The 22,037-nt window shown below is 41.6% G+C and overlaps 1 protein-coding gene across 1 annotated transcript in view; it reads right to left on the bottom strand.

Annotated features, from left to right (window-relative positions):
* The window catches only part of CA8 (carbonic anhydrase 8), a 125,130-nt gene extending 103,775 nt beyond the window's left edge, over positions 1-21,355 (bottom strand). The window contains exons 1-2 of the mRNA XM_007526728.3: positions 21,056-21,355; positions 19,383-19,574 (exon numbers count right to left, since the gene is read on the bottom strand). Of these exons, the coding sequence (XP_007526790.1) occupies positions 19,383-19,574; positions 21,056-21,158 (295 nt within the window). The 5' untranslated portion in view covers positions 21,159-21,355. The remainder of the gene's footprint in view (positions 1-19,382; positions 19,575-21,055) is intronic.
* Between the last annotated feature and the right edge of the window lie 682 nt (positions 21,356-22,037).

Raw genomic sequence — 22,037 nt, 5'->3', positions numbered from 1 at the left:
CCCCTCCCTTCTCAATTTCTCTTGTCTCTATCCAATAATAAATAAATATTTTTTTTAAAGAAGGAGTAGCCTAGTTGACTCTAAGACTTTATAAGAACTCTGAGGTGAAGTGTGAAACTAGACCCCGTAAACTTACAGTTGTGTAAAATGTTATTAAATCATAATGAATGTTTTTAAAGAAGTTTAAAGATTTTTTTTTCTAATTTTAAAGTAGCTTCTGTCAAATGTCATATTCTCAAGGATTCCAAAAATAGTGTTTACTGGCTGCGGCTGTGGCTTTTAATCTGCAGTTTTATTTCATGGTACAGAACAAATAGAAATGGCCTTTACCCATAGGACCTTGCCCTCAACTTGAATCAACAATGGTAGAGAATGTTCCATCCTCCAAAGGAAGGATGGACAACATACTTTATGCTACACCTGAGGAAGATGGGTCCTGATATTGGGGTAGCTTAGAATATTCCTACTCATGACCACAGAATGTGAGCTCAGATCTAGAGGGATGCAGAGGTCATATAGGCTCCTAAGCTAAATATGGGCCCCAGATCACATCAAATCATTGCGGTTTACAGTCAACAATATTTATACACCTTTCCCATATTTGGGAGCTACTCTCTTCCCTGATCCAGCTTTCTGGTCCTTCTGCCAGCCATGACATCATCTCCCCAGACAATAATTAGGATCCACCTGCATATCAGATTTCAGGCTCAGGCAAAAAGAAAAAAGAAAAAACACTAGTATAGCCACAAGCCCTTTGGAATATAACTAAAATATGCCTATTAGCTATCTACAAAATGGAGACCCTCCCCCAACTCTTCATCTGCACTATTCCAACTTTTTGGTCCATGATTGGTCAACAATTGGTTTGGCTTTGTTATGGTAACTCTATTTTCAACCAGCAGGTTCCAGATGCTAGCATGATGCCAACCAGACTTTCCCACCAATGTGTCCTGGAGCTCTGCTTCCCCAGACCCCTGGTCTACTAGGGAAAGAGAGAGGCAGGCTGAGTATGTATCGACCTGTCAATGCCCATGTTCAGCGAGGAAGCAATTACAGAAGCCAGACCTTCCACGTCTGCATTCTACAATGACCTTGGGTCCATCCATACTCCCAGAGGGTTAAAGAAGAGGAAAGCTATCAAGGGAGGGGATGGGATATAGAGTTCTGGTGGTGGGAATTTTCTGGAGTCATACCCCTCTTATCCTATGGTTTAGTCACTGTTTCCTTTTTATAAATAAAAAATTAAATTAAAAAATAAATAAAAATAAATTTAAAATAGATCTGGCCTTTAAGATGAAAGATAACGTCAATATGGAGGGCCTGGTGGTGGCACACCCACTTAAACACACATAGTACTATGCTCAAGGACCCGCTCAAGGACCTGGGTTCAAGCCCCAGCTCCCCAACTACAGGTGGGATATTTCGTGAGTGGTGAAGCAGGTCTGCAGATGTCTATCTTTCTCTCTCCCTCTCCTCTCTCAATTTCTCTCTGTCCTATACAATAAAATGAAAAAAAAAATGGCCACCAAGAGTGGTGGATTTGTAGTGCGGGCACCAGCCCCAGTGATAACCCTGAAAACAAACAAACAACAACAACAACAAAACAGATGACATCAGTGGTACAGAGAGGAGGCCAGTTAAATTGGATCTACATAAGCTAAGTGATACAGATGAAGTCAACTTTCTAGGCAATTCTAACCCCTCCGAGTTAGCTAGTAATAAATGTTTCTTAAACTAAGCTTAACAGTTAATACAAACAGCACAGAACCTCTTCTTTAAGGGAAATAACATAAAGACATTTGACAACTTCATCTTGAAATCATCAAGGCTGCTAAGAAATGATATATAATGCCATTATTTTCAAGAAAAAAGTGTAATTAGCAATAATAAACTAACCTAAAAATTAATGTTCAGAGTCATAAATGACCCAGAAGTAAAAAATTTCTAATTAGGGTTTCTATAATAAGTTGCAATGCAGGACATAAATGACCTACCTTAGTAGCAATTTCTCCTACACCATTAAAAAACTGGCCCATTAAAAAGTCATTACAAAATATTTAAAAAAAAAAAAAAAACAGGTCATTACCCGTGGGCTGACAAGTTCTGAAGGGAGGATGCGTACTTCATCCTACAGAAGACCCAACTTGGAGCCCCACCTCCACTACACTGGGGAAGCCTAGGTGCCTGAGTGCCCTTCCCTCTGCCTCTCCGTCCCTCTGTCTTTGTCTATTCCTATCTGAAAATGGCAGTTTGGACCAGTGAAGCCTCAGTGACAACAATAACAAAACAGTTATTTTTTTTAGAAAGTTATTATTCTTATGGATCGAGCTGCTAATGCTCATGTTCTGTGGGGAAGAAATTATAGAAGCCAGACCTTCCACCTGCTGCACCCCACAATGATCCTGGGTCCATACTCCCAGAGGGATAAAGAATAGGGAAGCTCTCTTCCCTGATCCAGATTTCTGGTCCTTTTTACAACCATGACATAATCTCCCCAGACAATAACTTGGATCCACCAGCATATCAGATTTCAGGCTCAGGGAAAAAAAAAAAAAAAAAAGAAAGAAAAGAAAAGAAAAACTAGTATAGTCACAGGCCCTTTGGAATATAACTTAAATATGCCTATTAGCTATCTACAAAATGGAGGACCCCCCCCCCAACTGTTCATCTGCACTATTCCAGCCTTTAGGTCCATGATTGGTCATCAATTTGTTTGGCTTTGTATATTAACTCTCTTTTCAACCACCAGGTTCCAGATGCTAGCATGATGCCAACCAGACTTCCCTGGACAGACAACCCCACCAATGTGTCCTGGAGCTCTGCTTCCCCAGAGCCCCACCCCACTAGGGAAAGAGAGAAGCAGGCTGGGTGTATAGATCAACCTGTCAATGCCCATGTTCAGCGGGGAAGCAATTACAGAAGCCAGACCTTCCACCCTCTGCTTCCCACAATGACCCTGGGTCCATACTCCCATAGGGATAAAGAATAGGAAAGCTATCAGAGGAGGGTATGGGATACAGAGTTCTGGTGGTGGGAACTGTGTGAAGTTGTACCCCTCTTATCCTATGGTTTTGGCAGTGGTTCCTTTTTATAAATAAAAAATTTAAAAAAAAAGAATAGGGAAGCTATCAAGGGAGGAGATGGGATATGGAGTTCTGGTGGTGGGAAATGTGTGGAATTGTTCCCCTCTTATCCTGTGGTCTTGTCAATATTTCCATTTTACAAGTTAAAAATAAAAAGCCATTACTCTTAACACATTATTTTGTACCAGGTGGAATAGCATTCTATTATACAAACTTGGAAAGTCTCAAACTTTTTCATGATTTAAATATCAAACTATTCAGTGAAATATCTATACTTGTATTTGTATACTAAATAGTTCCTCTTCATACGGCTGGCTATTCAATTACCTCATCTGTATACTGAAATATAAAGATTCCTGAACAACAGTAATCCATGCGTCCTTATAGAGAGCTTATATGGCGTAGGTGACAGACTTGATCCAAGTCAACAAACTGAAGGAGAACAGGACCTGTAGTCTGGTCAGGTCAGACCTAGAATACAACACTTGGCCTAATTTTACACTAGGAGTTAATCTGACACCTTGAAATATGCTCAGGGTGAAGGCTGAGAAAATGGGTGACGAGTCATAATGTGATCCGGTTAAGTGAGACATCCCGGCCCATCCCTCTGACAATTCCCTCTGCTCCCAATCCACACAAACAACCAGGTTCTGTGAATGGCATCTCAGCAATTCATCTATGAGAGGCCGGGTGGTGGTGCACCTCCTTGATTGCACATGTGACCATGCACAAAGACCCAGGTTCAAGATCCCATCCCTCACCTAAAGACAGGAAAGCTTCAGGAGCAGTAAAGCAGTGCTGCTGGTCGGTCTCTCTCTCTCTCTCTCCCTCTCCCTCTGTATCCTCCTTCCCTCTTCTCTCTGTGCTATCAAGTAAAATAAATAAGTAAAATTTTAAAAGTCTTTACAATTAAAAAAAGGAATATACCTTGTGCTATATATTCCTTCCCCCTGACTTGCCAATACAAAGTTGCAGTCTCAATTCACTCAGTCTCTAGCAATAATCAAATGGCTCCCCATATTTCACTTATATCCTCCTGTTCAGTACAGCCAAGTTGATTTTGCTAGAATAGCATGCTAATTATGATCTGATCCTCTGGGGAAAATGTGGAGATTACACTGTAGAACTAGCTCAAAATCCTCTAGATTTTCTCTAGACACCTTCTCCGTTCTATCTCTCATTAGCCTCACTGAACGTAGCCTTTTCTCTCATATGTACATAAGAATTTGCCATTTCTTAATTAATTAATCCTTTCTTTAATAAAAAAAAATTAAAAAAAAAAAAAGAATTTGCCATTTCTTATATGATATACAGGCCGTCCCATATCTATGTCTTTTTTTTCATTGCACACTACTGACTCTCCCCCCCACACATTCTAATCAACCCAGCCTGTCAAAAGCTATCCACCCATCAAGATCACTGCAAATACTAATTCTCCCACAAATTCTTTCCTTGATGATTTTATGAAAAATTAATCTCTTCCTGTACACCTATCTTTCATAACCTAACATTATAACTCCCTTGAGGACTGGCTTTGTATATGATTTACATTTCACTCACTCCAAGCATACAACAGCTTTCAGGCAAAGATTGCCAAGTGCATCTTACAGGTCAAATAAAGCCAATAGTTGTGTTTGGGTCTGAGCATCAGCAGTTGAATGAGAACACCATGCAAATGGGAAGTTTCATCAATGGTGAAGTGGTGCTGTAGTGTCTCTCCCTGCCTCTCTGTCCCCTTCTGGGGGCGGGGGTTGTGGAAAGAAGAGTCTACCAGGATGGTGGAATCACACTGGCACAAAGCCCCAGCCAAAAAAAAAAAAAATTACTAAAAAGATTGCAAATTTTGAGGAGTGGTTTTAAAAAATTAAATATGTCTTAAAGGACATTAGTCCTTAAAGGACATTAGTCCTTAAGTGACATTAGTCAATGTTTTAGATTTTTTTTAATGTCACATTAAAGTCCAGTTATTTTTCTTCTATGTAGGTCCAGAATTCCAAGATAGAAACAAGGATACAACTGATTTTTTTTTTTAATCATTGTATCTCCAAAAAGTCAAGTGGATTTCCTCAGCAAAGTGACAATGAATTTCAAGCTGCAGTAGCCCAGTTACTTGCTAGCGCATCTAAGATAGAAGGCTGGCAGGCTGCCCTCCAAAGGTGATTCAAGGAATGGATCTATGACTTCAGTCACTCTCCCAAACTCATCATCTTGCTAGAAAACAGAACACAGAACAAAACAGTACAAAATCTGTTGTGCACTGCGTAGGGAGTTCGCGTAATATAAGAGAATGAGCTGGTGAGGAAAAGAAAGTCCAAGCTAAGAAGGAGGGGAGGGTTACATCTCATCGAGTATGCCCCTCACCAGGTGCCAGAGCTCCGGTTCAAGCCTCCAGTCACTTGTAGGGAGGGAGCTTCATGAGCTCTCATGCAGTGCTACCAGTGTCTCTCTTTCCCTCTCTCCCTCTTTACCCCCCTTTCCTCTCAATTTCTCTCTGTCCTATCAACTATAAATAAATAAATAAATAAATAAATAAATAAATAAATAAATAAATAAAATCTGCCAAGATCAGTGGCTTTGTCGTGTGGCACTAAGCCCCAGCGGTAACATTGGTGGAAAGAAAGAAAGAAAGAAAGAAAGAAAGAAAGAAAGAAAGAAAGAAAGAAAGAAAGAAAGAAAGAAAGAAAGAAAAAAAGGAAGGAAGGAAGGAAGGAAGGAAGGAAGAGAGAGAGAGAAAAAAGGAAGGGAGAAAGAGAGAGAGAAGTGAGTGAGGAAGATTAATAAAGAAACACTAAAAAGTGATCAGAACCTGCAGAGGAGTCACTTCACAGGCGGTGAAGCAGGTCTGCAGGTGTCTATCTTTCTCTCCCCCTCTCTGTCTTCCCCTCCTCTCTCCATTTCTCTCTGTCCTATCCAACAGCAATGACAACATCAATCACAACAACAATAAAAATAAATAAATAAATAAAATATATATTTTTTAAAAGTTATCAGAAAGTATCACAAAGATCAATAGGAGTTTCCAAAATTTCCATTTTCAAATAGCTCTAAATTAAAGTATCCTAAGAGGGTTTTGTTTTGTTTTTTTAAATACTCATTGACTGAGGGATGATAAATCATTGGTGACTTAGTCTAGGAAGTTCAAGCAGGGTGAGAGAAGTAGGGAGATACAGAACCGTGAGCATGACAAGCCTCTAATACAATCTCTCTAGGTGGGATTTTATATAAATACTACATGATTAAGATTGTATTTGGGAGGGTCCCGCGGTAGCGCAGTGGGTTAGGTGCACACGGCACAACACGCAAGGATGGCATAAGGATCACAGTTCGAGCCCGCAGCTCCCCACCTGCAGGGGAGTCACTTCACTAGCGGTGAAGCAGGTCTGCAGGTGTCTTTCTTTCTCTCCCCCTTTCTGTCTTCCCCTCCTCTCTCCATTTCTCTCTGTCCTATCCAACAACAACAACATCAATAACAACAACAATAATAATAACCACAACAACAAGGGCAACAAAAGGGGAAAAAATGGCCTCCAGGAGCAATGGATTTGTGGTGCAGGCACCGAGTCCAGCAATAACCCTAAAGGCAAAAAAAAAAAAAAAAAAAGATTGTTTTCAAAGCTTTAATAAGCTCAAGCATTTGAAATGTACTACACTGTAATACCCCCTTTCGGTAATGTTTCTTACTTTTAATATTAAAAGGCAAGGGCTGGGTGGTGGCACACTTGGTTGAGCACGTTACCATGTACAGGGGCCCAGGTTCAAGCCCCCACTCCACACTTGCAGTACAGAAGCTTCACCAGCAGTGAAGCAAGTGTCTCTCCCTCTCTATCTTCCCCTCCTGTCTCAAATCCTCTCTGTCCTATCAAATAAAAAAAAAAATTTAAATGAAAACTATGGCCATCAGGAGCGGAGGATTCGTCATGCAGGCCCCAAGCCCCAGCAATAACTCTGGTGGGAATTTTAAATAAGAAAAAAGAAAATAATAACAACTTTTTTACAAAGAAAGGAAACACACACCAGAAACAGAGTAGGACAGCAAGAGGCACAGTGAAGCTGGCAAAATAGCTCCCCCAGATGATGTGCTGCTTTGCCAGGCCCACTGCCCAGGTTCAAGCCCAGCCCCCACCGCACTGAATGAAATCTCACTGTTGCGGTTTGCTGTCTTGTTTCTCTCTGCCCCTCTATCACCATTTGGAAAAATTAAAAATCAAGAAGTAGGCTGAAAAAAAAAATTATACTGTGTGCTTTGGAACAAAATGAATGGAAAGGCAGTGATTATGCTTCATGAAGTAAGAAAGAAAGTGATGGACAAGTACCAGATGATTTCATTCATATGTGAAACACAGAGAATTGAAACACATGAACTCGGAAAGAAATGTTTATATACAGCCAACTCATATCTATGACCTTAGAAGAACTCTGGTGGTTACCAATGCAGGGGGCTGGGGACACAGAACTCTGGTGGCGGGAGCAGTGTAGAATTATACCACTGTTAATAATCTTGTAAATCACTAATAAAAAATAAAATGGGAAGCTGTCATATGCTTTACATTGGTTTGTTCTAGCCCTCCCCCGCCAAGAGAATTGGATGAGTCCTGTTAATTTCGCGGGCCTGCTTGGCCCTGCCCCAAGGAACCCCGGGAGAGGGTTCCTGAGTTCGACAGTGACTGAGTTCCTGAGTTCCTGAGTACGGGAGTTCCTGAGTTCGAGAGTAAGGGAGAGGGTTCCTGAGTTCGAGAGTAAGAGAGTGCTTGTGCCGCCGCAATGAGACAGCAGAGTTCTGTTTGGTGATTGGTTTAGTTTATGAATCGTTGTTCCTGAATAAAGAAATACAGCTTCCCTGCCCAGCCATTGTCTCTGTGTCTCTGTTACCCGCTGTGAAGCTATCCCAGCCGGCAAGAGCCTCCGAAAATTTTAACAACAAATGGCGCCCAACGTGGGGCATGAACCCACGACCCTGAGATTAAGAGTCTCATGCTCTACCGACTGAGCTAGCCAGGCTGACACTGTTCTTGTTAACAGGTGAATTGAAATGGAGCTTTCACATCCAGGAGAATGAAAGATCCATGGGAGTTAAAAATGTAGTTTGTAAATATATCTTAATGCTCCTTTTTAGTTGTTCTATGTTGCAAAGTTTCATGCTATAGTGTAAAGCAAAAATGAAACCATTTTATTTCAAGGTTATTAAAAAGTTTGTTTTATTAGGAGAGAAGGAAATATATATTTTTTGCAGTGTTTTGTGCCTATCTAAAAGACTTTTGTTTAGCAGAATGAATGTAAAATATGGTAAAATATTAAGATTGCCATCTACTTTGTGAAATGCATCAACTTGGAATGTTTTTTAAGGCTCTATCCAGGAAGTGAGGTGTGCAATAGGTAGCAAGAACACACATGTGCTTTTCTGTCATATTAGAAATCTGTAAAGCCTCCAGTCCCTGGATTTCTGCTAATGAATGGCTGGGTCCTTGTTTGTAGATCAATAACAGGACATTGCTGCCTGCAGATTGTTGTTTTGTCTTAAATTTTAAATCAGGAAATTCCCAAGTGCCCTTCCCCACACTCTCATCTTAGGGTGAGATGAATTTTTATATGTAAACAATATTTATTTAACTATTTTATAAAATGAGTGCCTGCAAAGGCCTTTAAACATTCTTACCATTCCCCGCCCCCATGCAATTGCCCGTCGAGGCAAGTAGCCCCCCAGAGGCAAGAAATGTTTTTTTTTTTCAGATATGGCCCCCTCAGGCCTTCCCTTGGCAACATGCTAGTTTTTGTTATATATGTTTCTGTTCACCCCACACCCTTGATACTATAGTCATTTAGTTAAAAAGAAAAGGGGGAATTGTCGTATGCTTTACATTGGTTTGTTCTAGCCCTCCCCCGCCAAGAGAATTGGATGAGTCCTGTTAATTTCGCGGGCCTGCTTGGCCCTGCCCCAAGGAACCCCGGGAGAGGGTTCCTGAGTTCGACAGTGACTGAGTTCCTGAGTTCCTGAGTACGGGAGTTCCCGAGTTCGAGAGTAAGGGAGAGGGTTCCTGAGTTCGAGAGTAAGAGAGTGCTTGTGCCGCCGCAATGAGACAGCAGAGTTCTGTTTGGTGATTGGTTTAGTTTATGAATCGTTGTTCCTGAATAAAGAAATACAGCTTCCCTGCCCAGCCATTGTCTCTGTGTCTCTGTTACCCGCTGTGAAGCTATCCCAGCCGGCAAGAGCCTCCGAAAATTTTAACAACAGGAAGCCGGGCAGTAGCACAGCAGGTTAAGCACACCTGACGCAAAGCTCAAGGACGGGTATAAGGATCCCGGATCGAGCCCCCGGCTCCCCACCTGCAGGGGAGTCACTTCACAGGCGGTAAAGCACGTCTGCAGGTGTCTTTCTCTCCTCTGCTCTGTCTCCCCTCCTCCCTCGATTTCTCTCTGTCCTACCCAACAACAATGACATCAATAACAATAATAACTACAACAACAATAAAAAACAACCAGGGCAACAAAATGGAATAAATATTTTAAAATAATAATAATAAAATAAAAGATAATATTAAAAATAAAGCAGGCCAATTTCTACCACTGAACCCAAAAAAGACTTAGGAGTTGGAGGCATTAGAAACTTTGGAAGTGGAAGTACAGAACAGCAAACAGAAAACTGGCTTGAAGTCTATGAACCTCCCTATCCCATCTGACACAGTCAAGCACCTACCTTGTCCTACCTTGGCAGAAAATGAAAGAAAAAGGGCGACACTCTCCTGTCTGAGGCAGCCAGGTGTGAGTCCCCACGTCCCCTCCCTCAGGAAATTGATAAAAGCTACAAAGACTTCTCCAGAAACAAGCCTGAACTGGGAAGTCCATCAGACTTCAACACTTGCCCTTATGCACAGAGTTTCTGATCCACTTTTTAAACTCACTCATGAACATAAACAAAGAATCAAACAGTAAGAACAAAGAGTCAAAGAACCCCCTCTATAAAGAGAGAGACCAAAATAAATAGAAAAAGGAATCCAGGACAAACACAGATATGCATCCAGGGAAGGGGAAAAAAAAAAAAAAGCAAGGCCGGGATGTTGGGCGGTAGCGCAGCATGTTAAGCGCTAGGACCAGCGTAAGGTTCCCAGTTTGAGGCCTCCACTCCCTACCCGAAGGTAAGTCGCTTCACAGGCGGTGAAGCAGGTCTGCAGGTGTCTATCTTTCTCTCCCCCGCTCTGTATTCCCCTTCTCTCTCCATTTCTCTCTGTCCTATCCAACGGTGATGACAACAAGGGTAACAAAAGGGAATAAACAAATAATTTTTTTAAAAAAAAGCAAGGCCAAAAAGAATGGGGAAAGACTCCTGCCTTCATGGAAGGAAGACTGGAAGACATTTTTGTTTGTTTGATTGATTGATGTTTAGCTAGGGACAGAGAGGAAGCAGGAAAAAGAGAGAGAGAGAGAGAGAGAGAGAGAGAGACCACAGCACTGCAGCATGTGGTGGGGGCCAGGGACACATGCAGTAAAACTGTGCAGTGCTATCCAAGTGAGCTATTTTGCTAGTACTGGATAATGTTTCTACAATGGCTTTTGAAAACCATAAAGTAAATACAAATTTTCAGAATTAAAGATATAAAAGAAAAACTAAAAATACGTTAAGAGGAGCTAATTCTTTAATAGTTATAGTATGTTGAGACGAGTACCTGGAAAAAAGTGACAGAGAAAACAGGAGTTGCTGAAAGGAAAAACTGAAAACATACTACCAATGAAATAATATGTGACCACAGTTATCCTAACTGAAAGGGCTCAGTCTCGTACCCAGAGAGCGTGAAAACACACACAGAAGAATATGGTCATGAAATTTCAAAGCCATGGCAATAAAGAGGAAAGAAATTATAAAAACTTCCAGAGGGAAATCAGGAAAAGGTCACATAAAGGGAGTTGAAAAATGGAATTGCACTAGATCTTTTGACAACAGACCTGAAGTCAGATGGTAATGTAGCAATGACACTGACTATCTGAGAGGATGCCTCCGGCTCCCAGTGCACAGAACAGGGAAACTACAGGCAGCTGTGAGATGTATCGAAGATGCACCAGGTATCCAGACATTTAAACTTAAACACTCTCAACTGAGAAACGTTACACATGTACCAACGACTGTATTTTATTGTTGACTGTAAGCCAATAATCCCCCCAATAAAGAAAAAAAATAAAAATAAGCTTAAACACTCTCTCCAGGAAGATTAACTATAGGAAAGAATAAACAAAGAAACTCCCTTTGTAATAGCCAAAACCTGGAAGCAACCCAAGTGTCCAACAACAGATGAGTGGCTGAGCAAGTTGTGGTCTATATACACAATGGAATACTACTCAGCTATTAAAAAAAAATGGTGACCTCACCATTATCATCTGATCTTGGTTGGACCTTGAAAAATTCATAAGTGAAATAAGTCAGAAACAGAAGGATGAATATGGGATGATAATACTCTCAGGTAAAAGTTGAAAAGCAAGATCAGAAGAGAAAACACAAGTAGAACCTCAACTGGAATTTGCATGTTGCACCAAAGTAAAAGACTCTGGGGTAGGTAGGTGGGGAGAATACAGGTCCAAACTGGACGACAAAGGACCTAGTGGGGGTTGTATTGTTATATGGAAAACTAGGAAATGTTATGCATGTACAAATTACTGTATTTACTGTCGAATGTAAAACACTAATTCCCCAATAAAGAAATTAAGAAAAAAAAAAGAAGAAGAAGAAAAACAACTCCCTAGAGTGAGGGAACGGAACGACTTCACAAGAGAATGTCAAAGCATCAAGAAGACATCTTTTCATTTCACAGGAGACTAGCAATGGGATCACCTCAGCTTAAGGTTCAGAAAGCCTCAGACAGTGGCTATGCTCTAGGCGTAAAGAATAAAGGACTGAGGCAGAAAGGAAGAGAGGACTTCCAAGGCAAGGAGGGAAGGAAGGATGACAGGAAGAAAAAGGACTTTTCCATATATTTGAAAGTCTTAGAAGAACATCATGTCAGGATTTGGAAATAAAATCATGATCAATCAATAAAAAAAGTCAGTCAACGGGGGCTGGATAACGGTGCACCTAGTTGAGCATACACGTCACCATGAGCAAGGGCAAAGGTTCAAGATCCCAAGCCCTACCTGCAGGGTATAGCTTCCCAAGTAGAGACAGTACCGCAGGGGTCTCTACCCACCCCCCGCACCTCCCCATTTCTGTCTGTTCTATCAAAATAAAATAATAAAGTAAGAATTTTTTTAAAGTAAGTTCACAAAAATGCCTTAATTTCTAGGGGTACTAATAGTAAAAATGAATATATATTCTCAGTTACCAAACAAATCATGATAGCAAAAGCACTGAGTATAAATTTAAATAAAAAATTACAATTTAGGAGAGAATGGGGACACAGAACTCTGGGAAAGGTGGGAAAGGTGTGGAATTATTCCCATTGTCTTATAATTTTGCAAATCAATATGAAATAACTTATAAAAAATGCTTAATTGTGTGGTCCAGGAGGTGGCACAGTAGATAAAGCATTGGACTTCCAAGCGTGAGGTCCTGAATTGAATCCCCGGTAGCCATGTACCAGAGTGATGTCTGGTTCTTTCTCTCTCCTATCTTTCTCATAAATATCTAAATGAATTCTCTTAAAAATTTTAATTTTAATTTAGATATGTATAAACAATGGTGTAGCAAAACCCTGAAGGAGAAGATAGTAAGAGAACTCGCCTCCCCTAGAACCCTAGTAGAAGTGCCTAAAGAAGGCACCATCGATTCTCTAACCCTTCAGACTTAGACCCAGTTAACTTGACAACTTAACACAAAGGCCCAAAGACAGATCCCAAAAACATAATTCTGGTTGGGCACAACAAATGACACTCAATGCTTAAACAACTGGGAGAAAGTCTAAGGATATCAGATAAAGAGAAGACTATAAACATCAGATAAAGGCCAGAGACTGGCTCACTCGATAATGGCCCTTTGGTCAATATCACACCAGCTCTTAATCAGGAAATCCTTGGATTCCCACACAAACATGATGGACCTAGACCTTTAATGGATCCCTTTCTCTACCATCACTGGACACTTCTACCAGGAACATCATCATAAGCCCTCTTACAGGCCTTCCCCAGGACCTTGCCCTCACTTAAAGCAGCAATGGCAAGGACTGCCCCAGTCTCCAAAGGGAGGCTGGGGCATTCTGCCCTGTGGAGGCTGGGGTATCCTGCCCTGCCACGTGAGGAAGACTGGTCCCAAAATGAGTGCAGACTTCAATGTTCCCAGCTATGACCATGAGCTGCAAGTTCAGGCCAATAGAGATTCAGAGGTTGCACAGGCTCCTGATACATATGGGCCCTGGGTCAGGTGGATGTGGTAAACAGTTAATTTTATTCATAGATTTTTTTTTTCAATAATGAGAGCTACTATTGGCCCTAACCCAACTTCCTAGTCCTGTTCTCTACTGACACCATCTTCTCAGACAATATATATATATATATATACATTTAATATATATATTGCCTCCAAGGCTATCACTGGGTCTCAGTGCCTGCACTACACTCCTGGCGGGACGGCGGCCATCTTTTTCCATTTTTGTTGCTGTTGCTGCTGTTGTTATTGGATAGGAAAGAGAGAAATTGAGAGAGGAGGGGAAGACAGAGAAGGGGAAGGAAGAACACCTGCAGCCCTACTTCACCGCTTGTGGAGCGACCCCCCCCCAGCAGGTGGGGAACCAAGGTCTCCAACCGGGACCCATGTGCGCTTAACCTGATGCGCTACCTACCGCCACACCCCTCTCAGACAATATTTTTATCCAACACATGTTAACTATCAAACTCCAGCAAAAACTATGATAGCTGTGAGCCCCTGGGAATACCTAAAATGGACTCCCTAGCTTCCTTCTACCCTAAGATCCCTAATTTCATCTTCTCTGCTCCCACTTTTTTTGGTTCCTGTTCATTAACCATTTTGTCCTGCTTTATATTTCGCCACCTTTCAGACACCAAGAAAATTCCATCCTGATTTCTCTGGAAATCCCCACCTCCCCAAAGCCTTTCCCCACTAGAGAAAGAATCAGGCTGGGGTATGGATCTATTGCCAACCTCCATGTCCAGCAAAAAAGAAACTCCCACCTTCTTTACCCCAAAAAGAATTTTGATCCATACTCCCAGTGGAGGAGGAATGATAGGGGGAAGATGACCAGAGGGTTCTGAACTCCAACTCCGTCAGGACCCTGAGGGAGAGAAGAGGAGAACAGGAGAGACGTTTGGATGTAGTAATAGGTGTAGGTGTGACTTGGAAAGGAAAAGCAGATGGGACTTTAAGAAGAATGGGCAAACAGGCCCTTTGGAATATAACTTAAATATGCCCATTAGCTATCTACAAAATGGAGGACCCCCCCCCCCAACTGTTCATCTGCACTATTCCAGCCTTTAGGTCCATGATTGGTCATCAATTTGTTTGGCTTTGTATGTTAATTCTCTTTCAACCACCAGGTTCCAGATGCTAGCATGATGCCAACCAGACTTGCCTGGACAGACAACCCCACCAATATGTCCTGGAGTCCCGCTTCCCCAGAGCCCTTCCCCACTAGGGAAAGAGAGAGACATGCTGGGTGTATAGATCGACCTGTCAATGCTCATGTTCAGCAGGGAAGCAATTACAGAATCCAGACCTTCCACCCTCTGCATCCCACAATGACCTTGGGTCCATATTCCCAGAGGGTTAAAGGATTTGAAAGCTATCAGGGGAGGGGAGGGGATACAGAGCTCTGGTGGTGCGAATTGTGTGGAGTTGTACCCCTCTTATCCTACTCTTATCCTATGGTTTAGTCAATGTTTCCTTCTTATAAACAAAAAATTTTAAAAAAAAATACAACTGGAGGTGATTGTGCTTAGTGAAACAAACAAAGAAATGAAAGACAAAAAAAATAAAAAAAAAAGAATGGGCAAATATATACAGCTATAGACAGATAGTTGTAGAAATAATACTTAACCCATATCTGCAACCTTGGGAGAAGTGCCGTAGCTTAGAATGGAGGGATTGGGGATCCAGAACTCTGGTGGTGAGAAGGGTGTGGAGTTGTACCCTTGTTATTTTGTAATTTTGTAAATCAATATTAAATCACTAATAAAAAATAACTTGAAGAAAGAGAACCAGCCTCACGTTCCTTCATAGGTAATTCATAGCTACCATAAATATTAAAACATGCTACTGTAAGCATGAAATACGGAGGTGATAGCTAAGAGCTGAAAGTGGTTGTGACCAAGGAAATGTTTTCAGTGGGAGGGTTAAAATATAACCAGAGATGCAAAGAGAAATATAGTTTTGCTTACCTACTTAAGTTATGCTTAGTCTCTCTATCTAGATGGAAATGAATACAATTAATGAATGGCAACATTCAATGCTTTCAGACTGTTCCTTTGAGAAGCTTACCGATCCTGATCAAATCAGTTATCTGTGCAGGCATTTTTTTTTTTAAGTTTGGAGAAATAGTCAAAGGGAAAAAAGAGTGAAGAAGAAATTACTACACTGACAGTAAGAAGACAAGATATTTGAAGTAACAAAGTCTCAGAAGATGCTAGAATAGGGAAGTCCAGAGGAGCTGTACTGAAATTAAATCCAGACACAAAGACAGAAAGAGATAGGTATTCCTTTGCTGTCAGGGTGGAGAATAAGAGGACAAAAAAATAATAACTGAGTGGGGAAAGAAACATAACTTTTATAAACATTGCCTGATAGTCTGAGTGCCAGGTAAGACACTGAAGTAAAAATTTGAATATCTGAGAAGGTGCTTAGAAAAAATAAAAAACATTATAAACTTAACTTGATCAGATAAATCTAATGTTAGAGCAGGAATAGCCACACATTGTCTTGAGATGGCTTTTTTTTTTAATTTATTTATTTTTATTTATTTATTCATTCCCTTTTGTTGCCCTTGTTTTTTTTATTGTTGTAGTTATTATTGTTGTTGTCGTCATTGTTGGATAGGACAGAGAGAAATGGAGAGAGGAGGGGAAGACAGAGAGGAGGAGAGAAAGATAGACACCTGCAGACCTGCTTCACCGCCTGTGAAGCGACTCCCCTGCAGGTGGGGAGCTGGGGTTCGAACCGGGATCCTTATGCCGGTCCTTGTGCTTTGCGCCACCTGCGCTTAACCCGCTGCGCTACAGCCCGACTCCCTTGAGATGGCTTTTGTACTCTGTCATTTCTCTGTTACCATAGTATTTTCTAATGCTTACCTATCATATTTACACCAATGCTTTAAGGATTTGCTTTTACAAAACTATAAATCTTGGGGCCAGGTGGTGGCACATCTGGTTAAGTGCATACATTATAATGTGCAAGGTTTCAAGTTCAAATCCCTGGTCCCTGCCTGCAAGGGGAAAGTTTCACGAGTGGTGAAGTAGAGCTGAAGGTGTCACTCTGTCTCTTTCCCTCTCTATCTCCCCCCCTCAATTTCTCTCTGTCTCTATTCAATAATCAATCAATAAACATATTTTCAAAACTATAAATCTTCAAAAAAAATCTTCTTTGTTTACGGCCAACATTCACTCACTGTATCACATGATGTAAAATGTGTGTTTCTAGTACAGATATGTAAATATTCATTTCTGAAAGTACAAAGGCATATCAACATCCTAATGTCCAGGCTGGAGAGATAGCAGAGTGGTTATGCCAAAAAGGACTTTCATGTCTGAAGCACCAATGATCCTAGATTCAGTCCCTAGAACCACCATGAGCCAGAGCTGAGCAGTGCTGGGGAGGGGAGAGGGGAGGGGAAGGGAGGTAAGGGAAGGGGGAAAGGAAGGGGAAGAAAGGGGAGGGGGGAAGGAGAGGGGAGGGAGAGGGAAGGGAAATGGAAAGGAGGGAAAAGAATGGAAGAGAAAAGTGAAAAGAAAAGCCAATATCTACGTATTAACAGAAAGCATTCATATGCTACAACATTAAAGAGCTTTAATTTTTAATAAAACATAATAGCCAATCATAACACTTCTCCCCCCCCCAAAAAAAAAACCTTCTCTAATTAAATCCAACTGAATTACTTTATCTTTGAAGATATCTCTTTGACTAGGATATATAAAACCTAGGACCTATTATCGGTGATATCCTTATCTTATTAATTAGACTCAGAATAGCAAGGAAAACTAAAGTAATACATGTGTCATGTATTCTAAATTAAAGCTCAGAAACACTCACAAAGAATTTTTAAAAAAAAAATTTTTTAATTTTTTAAAAATTAAAACTCCATGCTCAACAATTTGTTTGGCTTTGTATGTTAACTCTCTTTTCAGTCACCAGGTTCCAGATGTCATCAGAATACCGGCCAGGCTTCCCTGGACTGAAGACCCCACCAATGTGTCCTGGAGCTCCGCTTCCCCAGAGACCCACCCTACTAGGGAAAGAGAGAGGCAGACTGGGAGTATGGACTGGCCAGTCAACGCCCATGTTCAGTGGGGAAGCAATTACAGAAGCCAGACCTTCCACCTTCTACAACCCACAATGACCCTGGGTCCATGCTCCCAGAGGGATAGAGAATGGGAAAGCTATCAGGGGAGGGGGTGGGATATGGAGATTGGGTGGTGGGAATTGTGTGGAGTTGTACCCCTCCTACCCTATGGTTTTGTTAATTAATCCTTTCTTAAATAAAAAAAAAAAAGTAAGGATTGGGTCAGGGACATAGCATAATGTTTTTACAAAAGACTCTCTCTCATGTCTGAGGCTCCGAGGTCCCAGTTTCGATTCCTAACCCCACCATAAGCCAGAGCAGCGAAGTTCTTGGATAAAATAAATAAACACCATAAAATAAAATAAAAAAATTAAAACTCCACAGTTGAAAACCAGTACTTGCCATGCCTAATAATAAGCCTAAATAATTTATTGCTTGAAATATGAAATTCATTAATCTGGAGTTAATTTACGTATAGTCAGTCTGTTTTATTAAATACTTCTTAATATTTCAGCATAATCTAATTTTCCATTGTCTCCAAGAGGAAAATTTAGTTAGCATTTACTATGAAAATTATACTGATTTCCTTAAATTCTGCTTTCCTCCTCCTACCTTTAAGGAAATAAAAAAGATAGGCCCTAAGCGCATGTGGCACAAAATGCAAGAACCGACGTAAGGATCCCAGTTCGAGCCCCTGGCTCCCCACCTGTAGGGGAGTCGCTTCACAGGCAGTGAAGCAGGTCTGCAGGTGTCTATCTTTCTCTCCCCCTCTCTGTCTTGCCCTCCTCTCTCCATTTCTCTCTGTCTTATCCAACAACGATGACATCAACAACAACAACAACAATAACTACAACAATAAAACAACAAGAGCAACAAAAGAGAATAAATAAATAAATATTTTTTTAAAAAATAGGTTCCTCAGTATTAACCCAATAACCCTTCCCACCAAATAGCTCATAGCTATCTCAAATAGATTCTGAAATAAGAAAAGGATTGAAAAATAAATCTAAAAAAGCAAGAACTTTTTGTCTTTTAAATCTTTTTGTTGAAGAAGAACAGACTTGAGTACAATAAGCTTTTAGCCTTCACCCCAAAAAAACTTTTAGCCCAAATTAGTAGTAAAGAACAAACCGGGAGGGCTGTAAAGATACCATGATGGTTATACTAAAGACTCATTTCCTGAGGCTCTGAGGCCCCAGGTTCAATCCTGAGGAGCACAGTATGCCAGAGCTGAGCAGGAGTCCGGTTAAAAAAAAAAAGAAAAGAAAAGAAAAAAGAATTGAATTCTGTTAGTGAGAATTAAATGTCATTCATACAGAAGCTGGTTTATTATTATGCACACCTGAAACTCATATGTTATATAATACAATACTACTTCAAACAGCTCTCCCATTTTGATGACCTTTTTGATTGTCAGTTAAAATTCTTGCCTTATGAATACAGTAAATTAATTTCAGAGTCTATTCTGAATGCCAGATTATGTCAATAAATTTTTGGTTTTAGTTTCACAAAGCAGCAGAACAGTGAAATGCTATCATTTAAATGACTTAAGCTGATCAACAATTTTTGATAAAATGCAGATGGTTACTTTGAATCAAATTCCACAAAGCATTAAGTTGACCAGATAAGGTTGTTCCTATAACTTTATATAATGCAGAACCATCAAAATTGACATCTATATAATGTGAACCGATTATTGCTTCCAAAATGTTTCAGAAAAATAATTCCCCCAAAATTCAGCTTATAGTATATAAAAGTATGCTCACAAAAGACTATGTTACTTACACCTTTAAAGTTATACAATATACACATGAGTTCACAGCTCCAAGATGACTGACTTCTAGTTTACATGAGCAAGAAAGACCATCCTACAAAATACCTGATTTGGACTTCAGGATAACCTGAATGGTGTGTCCATCGTTGGTGACCTCACAGTCTCTGCAGACCACATAATTTGGTGAGAGGCGGACATCCAGCAGGGAGGGGTCATATCTAGCCTCTCTTGAGTTTAAGTTAATAGGAGACTGATACTCCCCGTTAGCATCAGGAAATACTAAGCCCCACTCAACACCTAAGGACAAAATGAAGCAGATTTAGAACAGTTTTAAAAAGTAAGTTACAGTAAAAGAAAAAAAAATCTACATGTAAAAACTGGTGTGAACTTTATTGATGATCCTTAACACTACTTAGAATGTTGTGACTGTACTACAAGTGAAATATAATCAATGGGCGTGAAATCTTGCGTTCATAGTTTGAAAAATCTACTATTAGCAAATACCATATGTAAAAATTTGGAGTAACAAAACACTCTGCTTGCAAATTTATGACTCTACAAAATTGAGATAATCATTAAGTGATTTAAAATATCAGAACCATTAAAATGCCTCTGCCAAGCAGGCTGGAAGTATGGATGGACCTGTCAACACCCATGTTCAGCGGGGAAGCAATTACAGAAGCCAGACCTTCCACCTTCTGCATCCCACAATGACCTTGGGTCCGTACTCCCAGAGGGATAAAGAATAGGAAAGCTATCAGGGGAGGGGATGGGATACTGAGAGCTGCTGGTGGGAACTGTGCAAAGCTGTATGCCTCTTATCCTATGGTTTTGTCAATGTTTCCTTTTTATAAATTAAAAAATAAAATAAAATAAAAAGAATAGGAAAGTTAGCAGGGGAGGGGGTGGGATACGGAATTCTGTTGGTAGGAATTGTGTGGAGTTGTACCTCTCTTATTCTATGGTTTAGTCAGTGTTTCCTTTTTATAAATAAAATAAAATTTTTAAATATCTCTGCTCATGAATTCCCCTGTGTGCATTAACTTGGGAAATATCTGTGACTCAAAATCACTGACGAGACTGCCAAACGTCCATAAGTCTGACACGAGTCATTCAACACTTCCTATCAGAAATTCAGACACAGTATTTTGAAGTGCACACGCATGTGCCTATATCAGCACCAGTGAATATTTGGAGTCTTCTAACTTTAGGGATAAATTCAGCAAACTAAACTATTAAAAAAAAAAAAAAAAAAAAGGTCAGGCCAAGACAAAGTATAGTGTTTCATGCAGAAGACTTTCATGCTTGAGACTCTATGGTCTCAGGTTCAATCTCCCTCAACATTAGCCAGAGTTGAGCAGTGCTCTGAAGAAAGAAAGAAGAAGAAAAGAAAGAAGCAAAGCGCAAAGGTATTCAGAGCAAGCAAAAGCCTTAATGGTTTCACTTAACACTAGTGTGAACCTTGAGTCAAAGGGAACTCTTCTTGGCTACTCTCAGACAGACATGTCACCGCCACCGCTTTAAGGCTCGCCCTCCGGAAGGCGACAGGTGCCAACCTCTACCCCGCAGGCTCCACTGGGAGAAAGAAGGCGAGCAACCCACAAGCGCGCCCTCTCGGCCAGCACTTTCCGCGGGGAGCCAGCCGCGCCCGGGCCCGCGGGGAGCGACGGAGGGGCAGCCCCGGGGCGGCGCAGCGGACGTGGAGGTGCCGCGCCTGCAGCCCGGCTGCCCGCGCGCTGTCCCGGGATCCCCGGGCACTGGCACCCGCGGCCCGTTACCTTCCTCGTAGCCCCACTCCACACCCTCCTCCTCCTCTTCCTCCTCGTCCTCCTCCTTCTCCGGGAACGCCACCGAATCTTCGATAAAGCTCAGATCAGCCATGAGAAGATCGTGGGGGCCCCTGGGTGCCTCCGGGGGACGAGCGGGCGGGCGCGGGAAGGCGAGCGCGGGGCCGCGGGTGGGAGCTGGGCGCGCGTGCGGGACTGAGCGCGCTGCGAGCCGCTGTCCGGCGCTCGGGAGTCGGTGCCGAGTCCTGGCCCAGCCCAGCACGCGAGTGGCCGCAGCTCCGGAGCCCGAGGCCAGCAAGTAATAAACCCGGACGGGGCGGGTCTGGCTGGGGAAGGCCCGCCCCCTGCACCCGGTGGCTGCAGGGCAGGAGATGCACGGTGAGCCAAATGCTCCAGCCCAACGGAAAAGTCTGGAACGCCTCCACCTTTACCGCAGAGTGGGCTTCCCAGCCCCGTACTGGCTGCACCTGCACGGGATCCCGCACCCACCTTCCAGAACCCAGAGAGTCCCCCCAGGATCTGCCCACAGAACCTCTATATAGTACCTAAACAGAGAGAATTTCTACACACATACACACACACACACACACACACACACACACACACACACACACACGCGCGCGCGCGCGCACACACACCACCCTTTCTTTCTCTAGTTCTTTCTTTCCTTACTGCAGGAAATACCAAAATGAAAATGAGGGAGATGAATTGTTCTGAGAAAGGGAAAGGACTGAAAAAGACCCCATAACAAAATGACAATTTTTCTCTCTGAATCTTTTATTACTGAGTATGTAATGTACGTGTGTGTGTGTGTGTGTGTGTGTGTGTGTGTGTGTGTGTGTGTGTGTGTTAGACCTTAGAACATTGTGGACACGAGTATGGAAATTTTTTCCAAGAAACTTACTTGCAGTTGCAAAAACATTTCAGTCACCATTTCAATCCAAAGAAGCTGATACTGTCTAGGGGGAAATTT

The sequence above is a fragment of the Erinaceus europaeus genome, chromosome 1 (genome assembly GCF_950295315.1).
Source record: "Erinaceus europaeus chromosome 1, mEriEur2.1, whole genome shotgun sequence".
Lineage (NCBI taxonomy): Eukaryota > Metazoa > Chordata > Mammalia > Eulipotyphla > Erinaceidae > Erinaceus > Erinaceus europaeus.
Note: the sequence above shows the minus strand (reverse complement) of the source record. Positions and strands in the feature narration are given on the sequence as shown.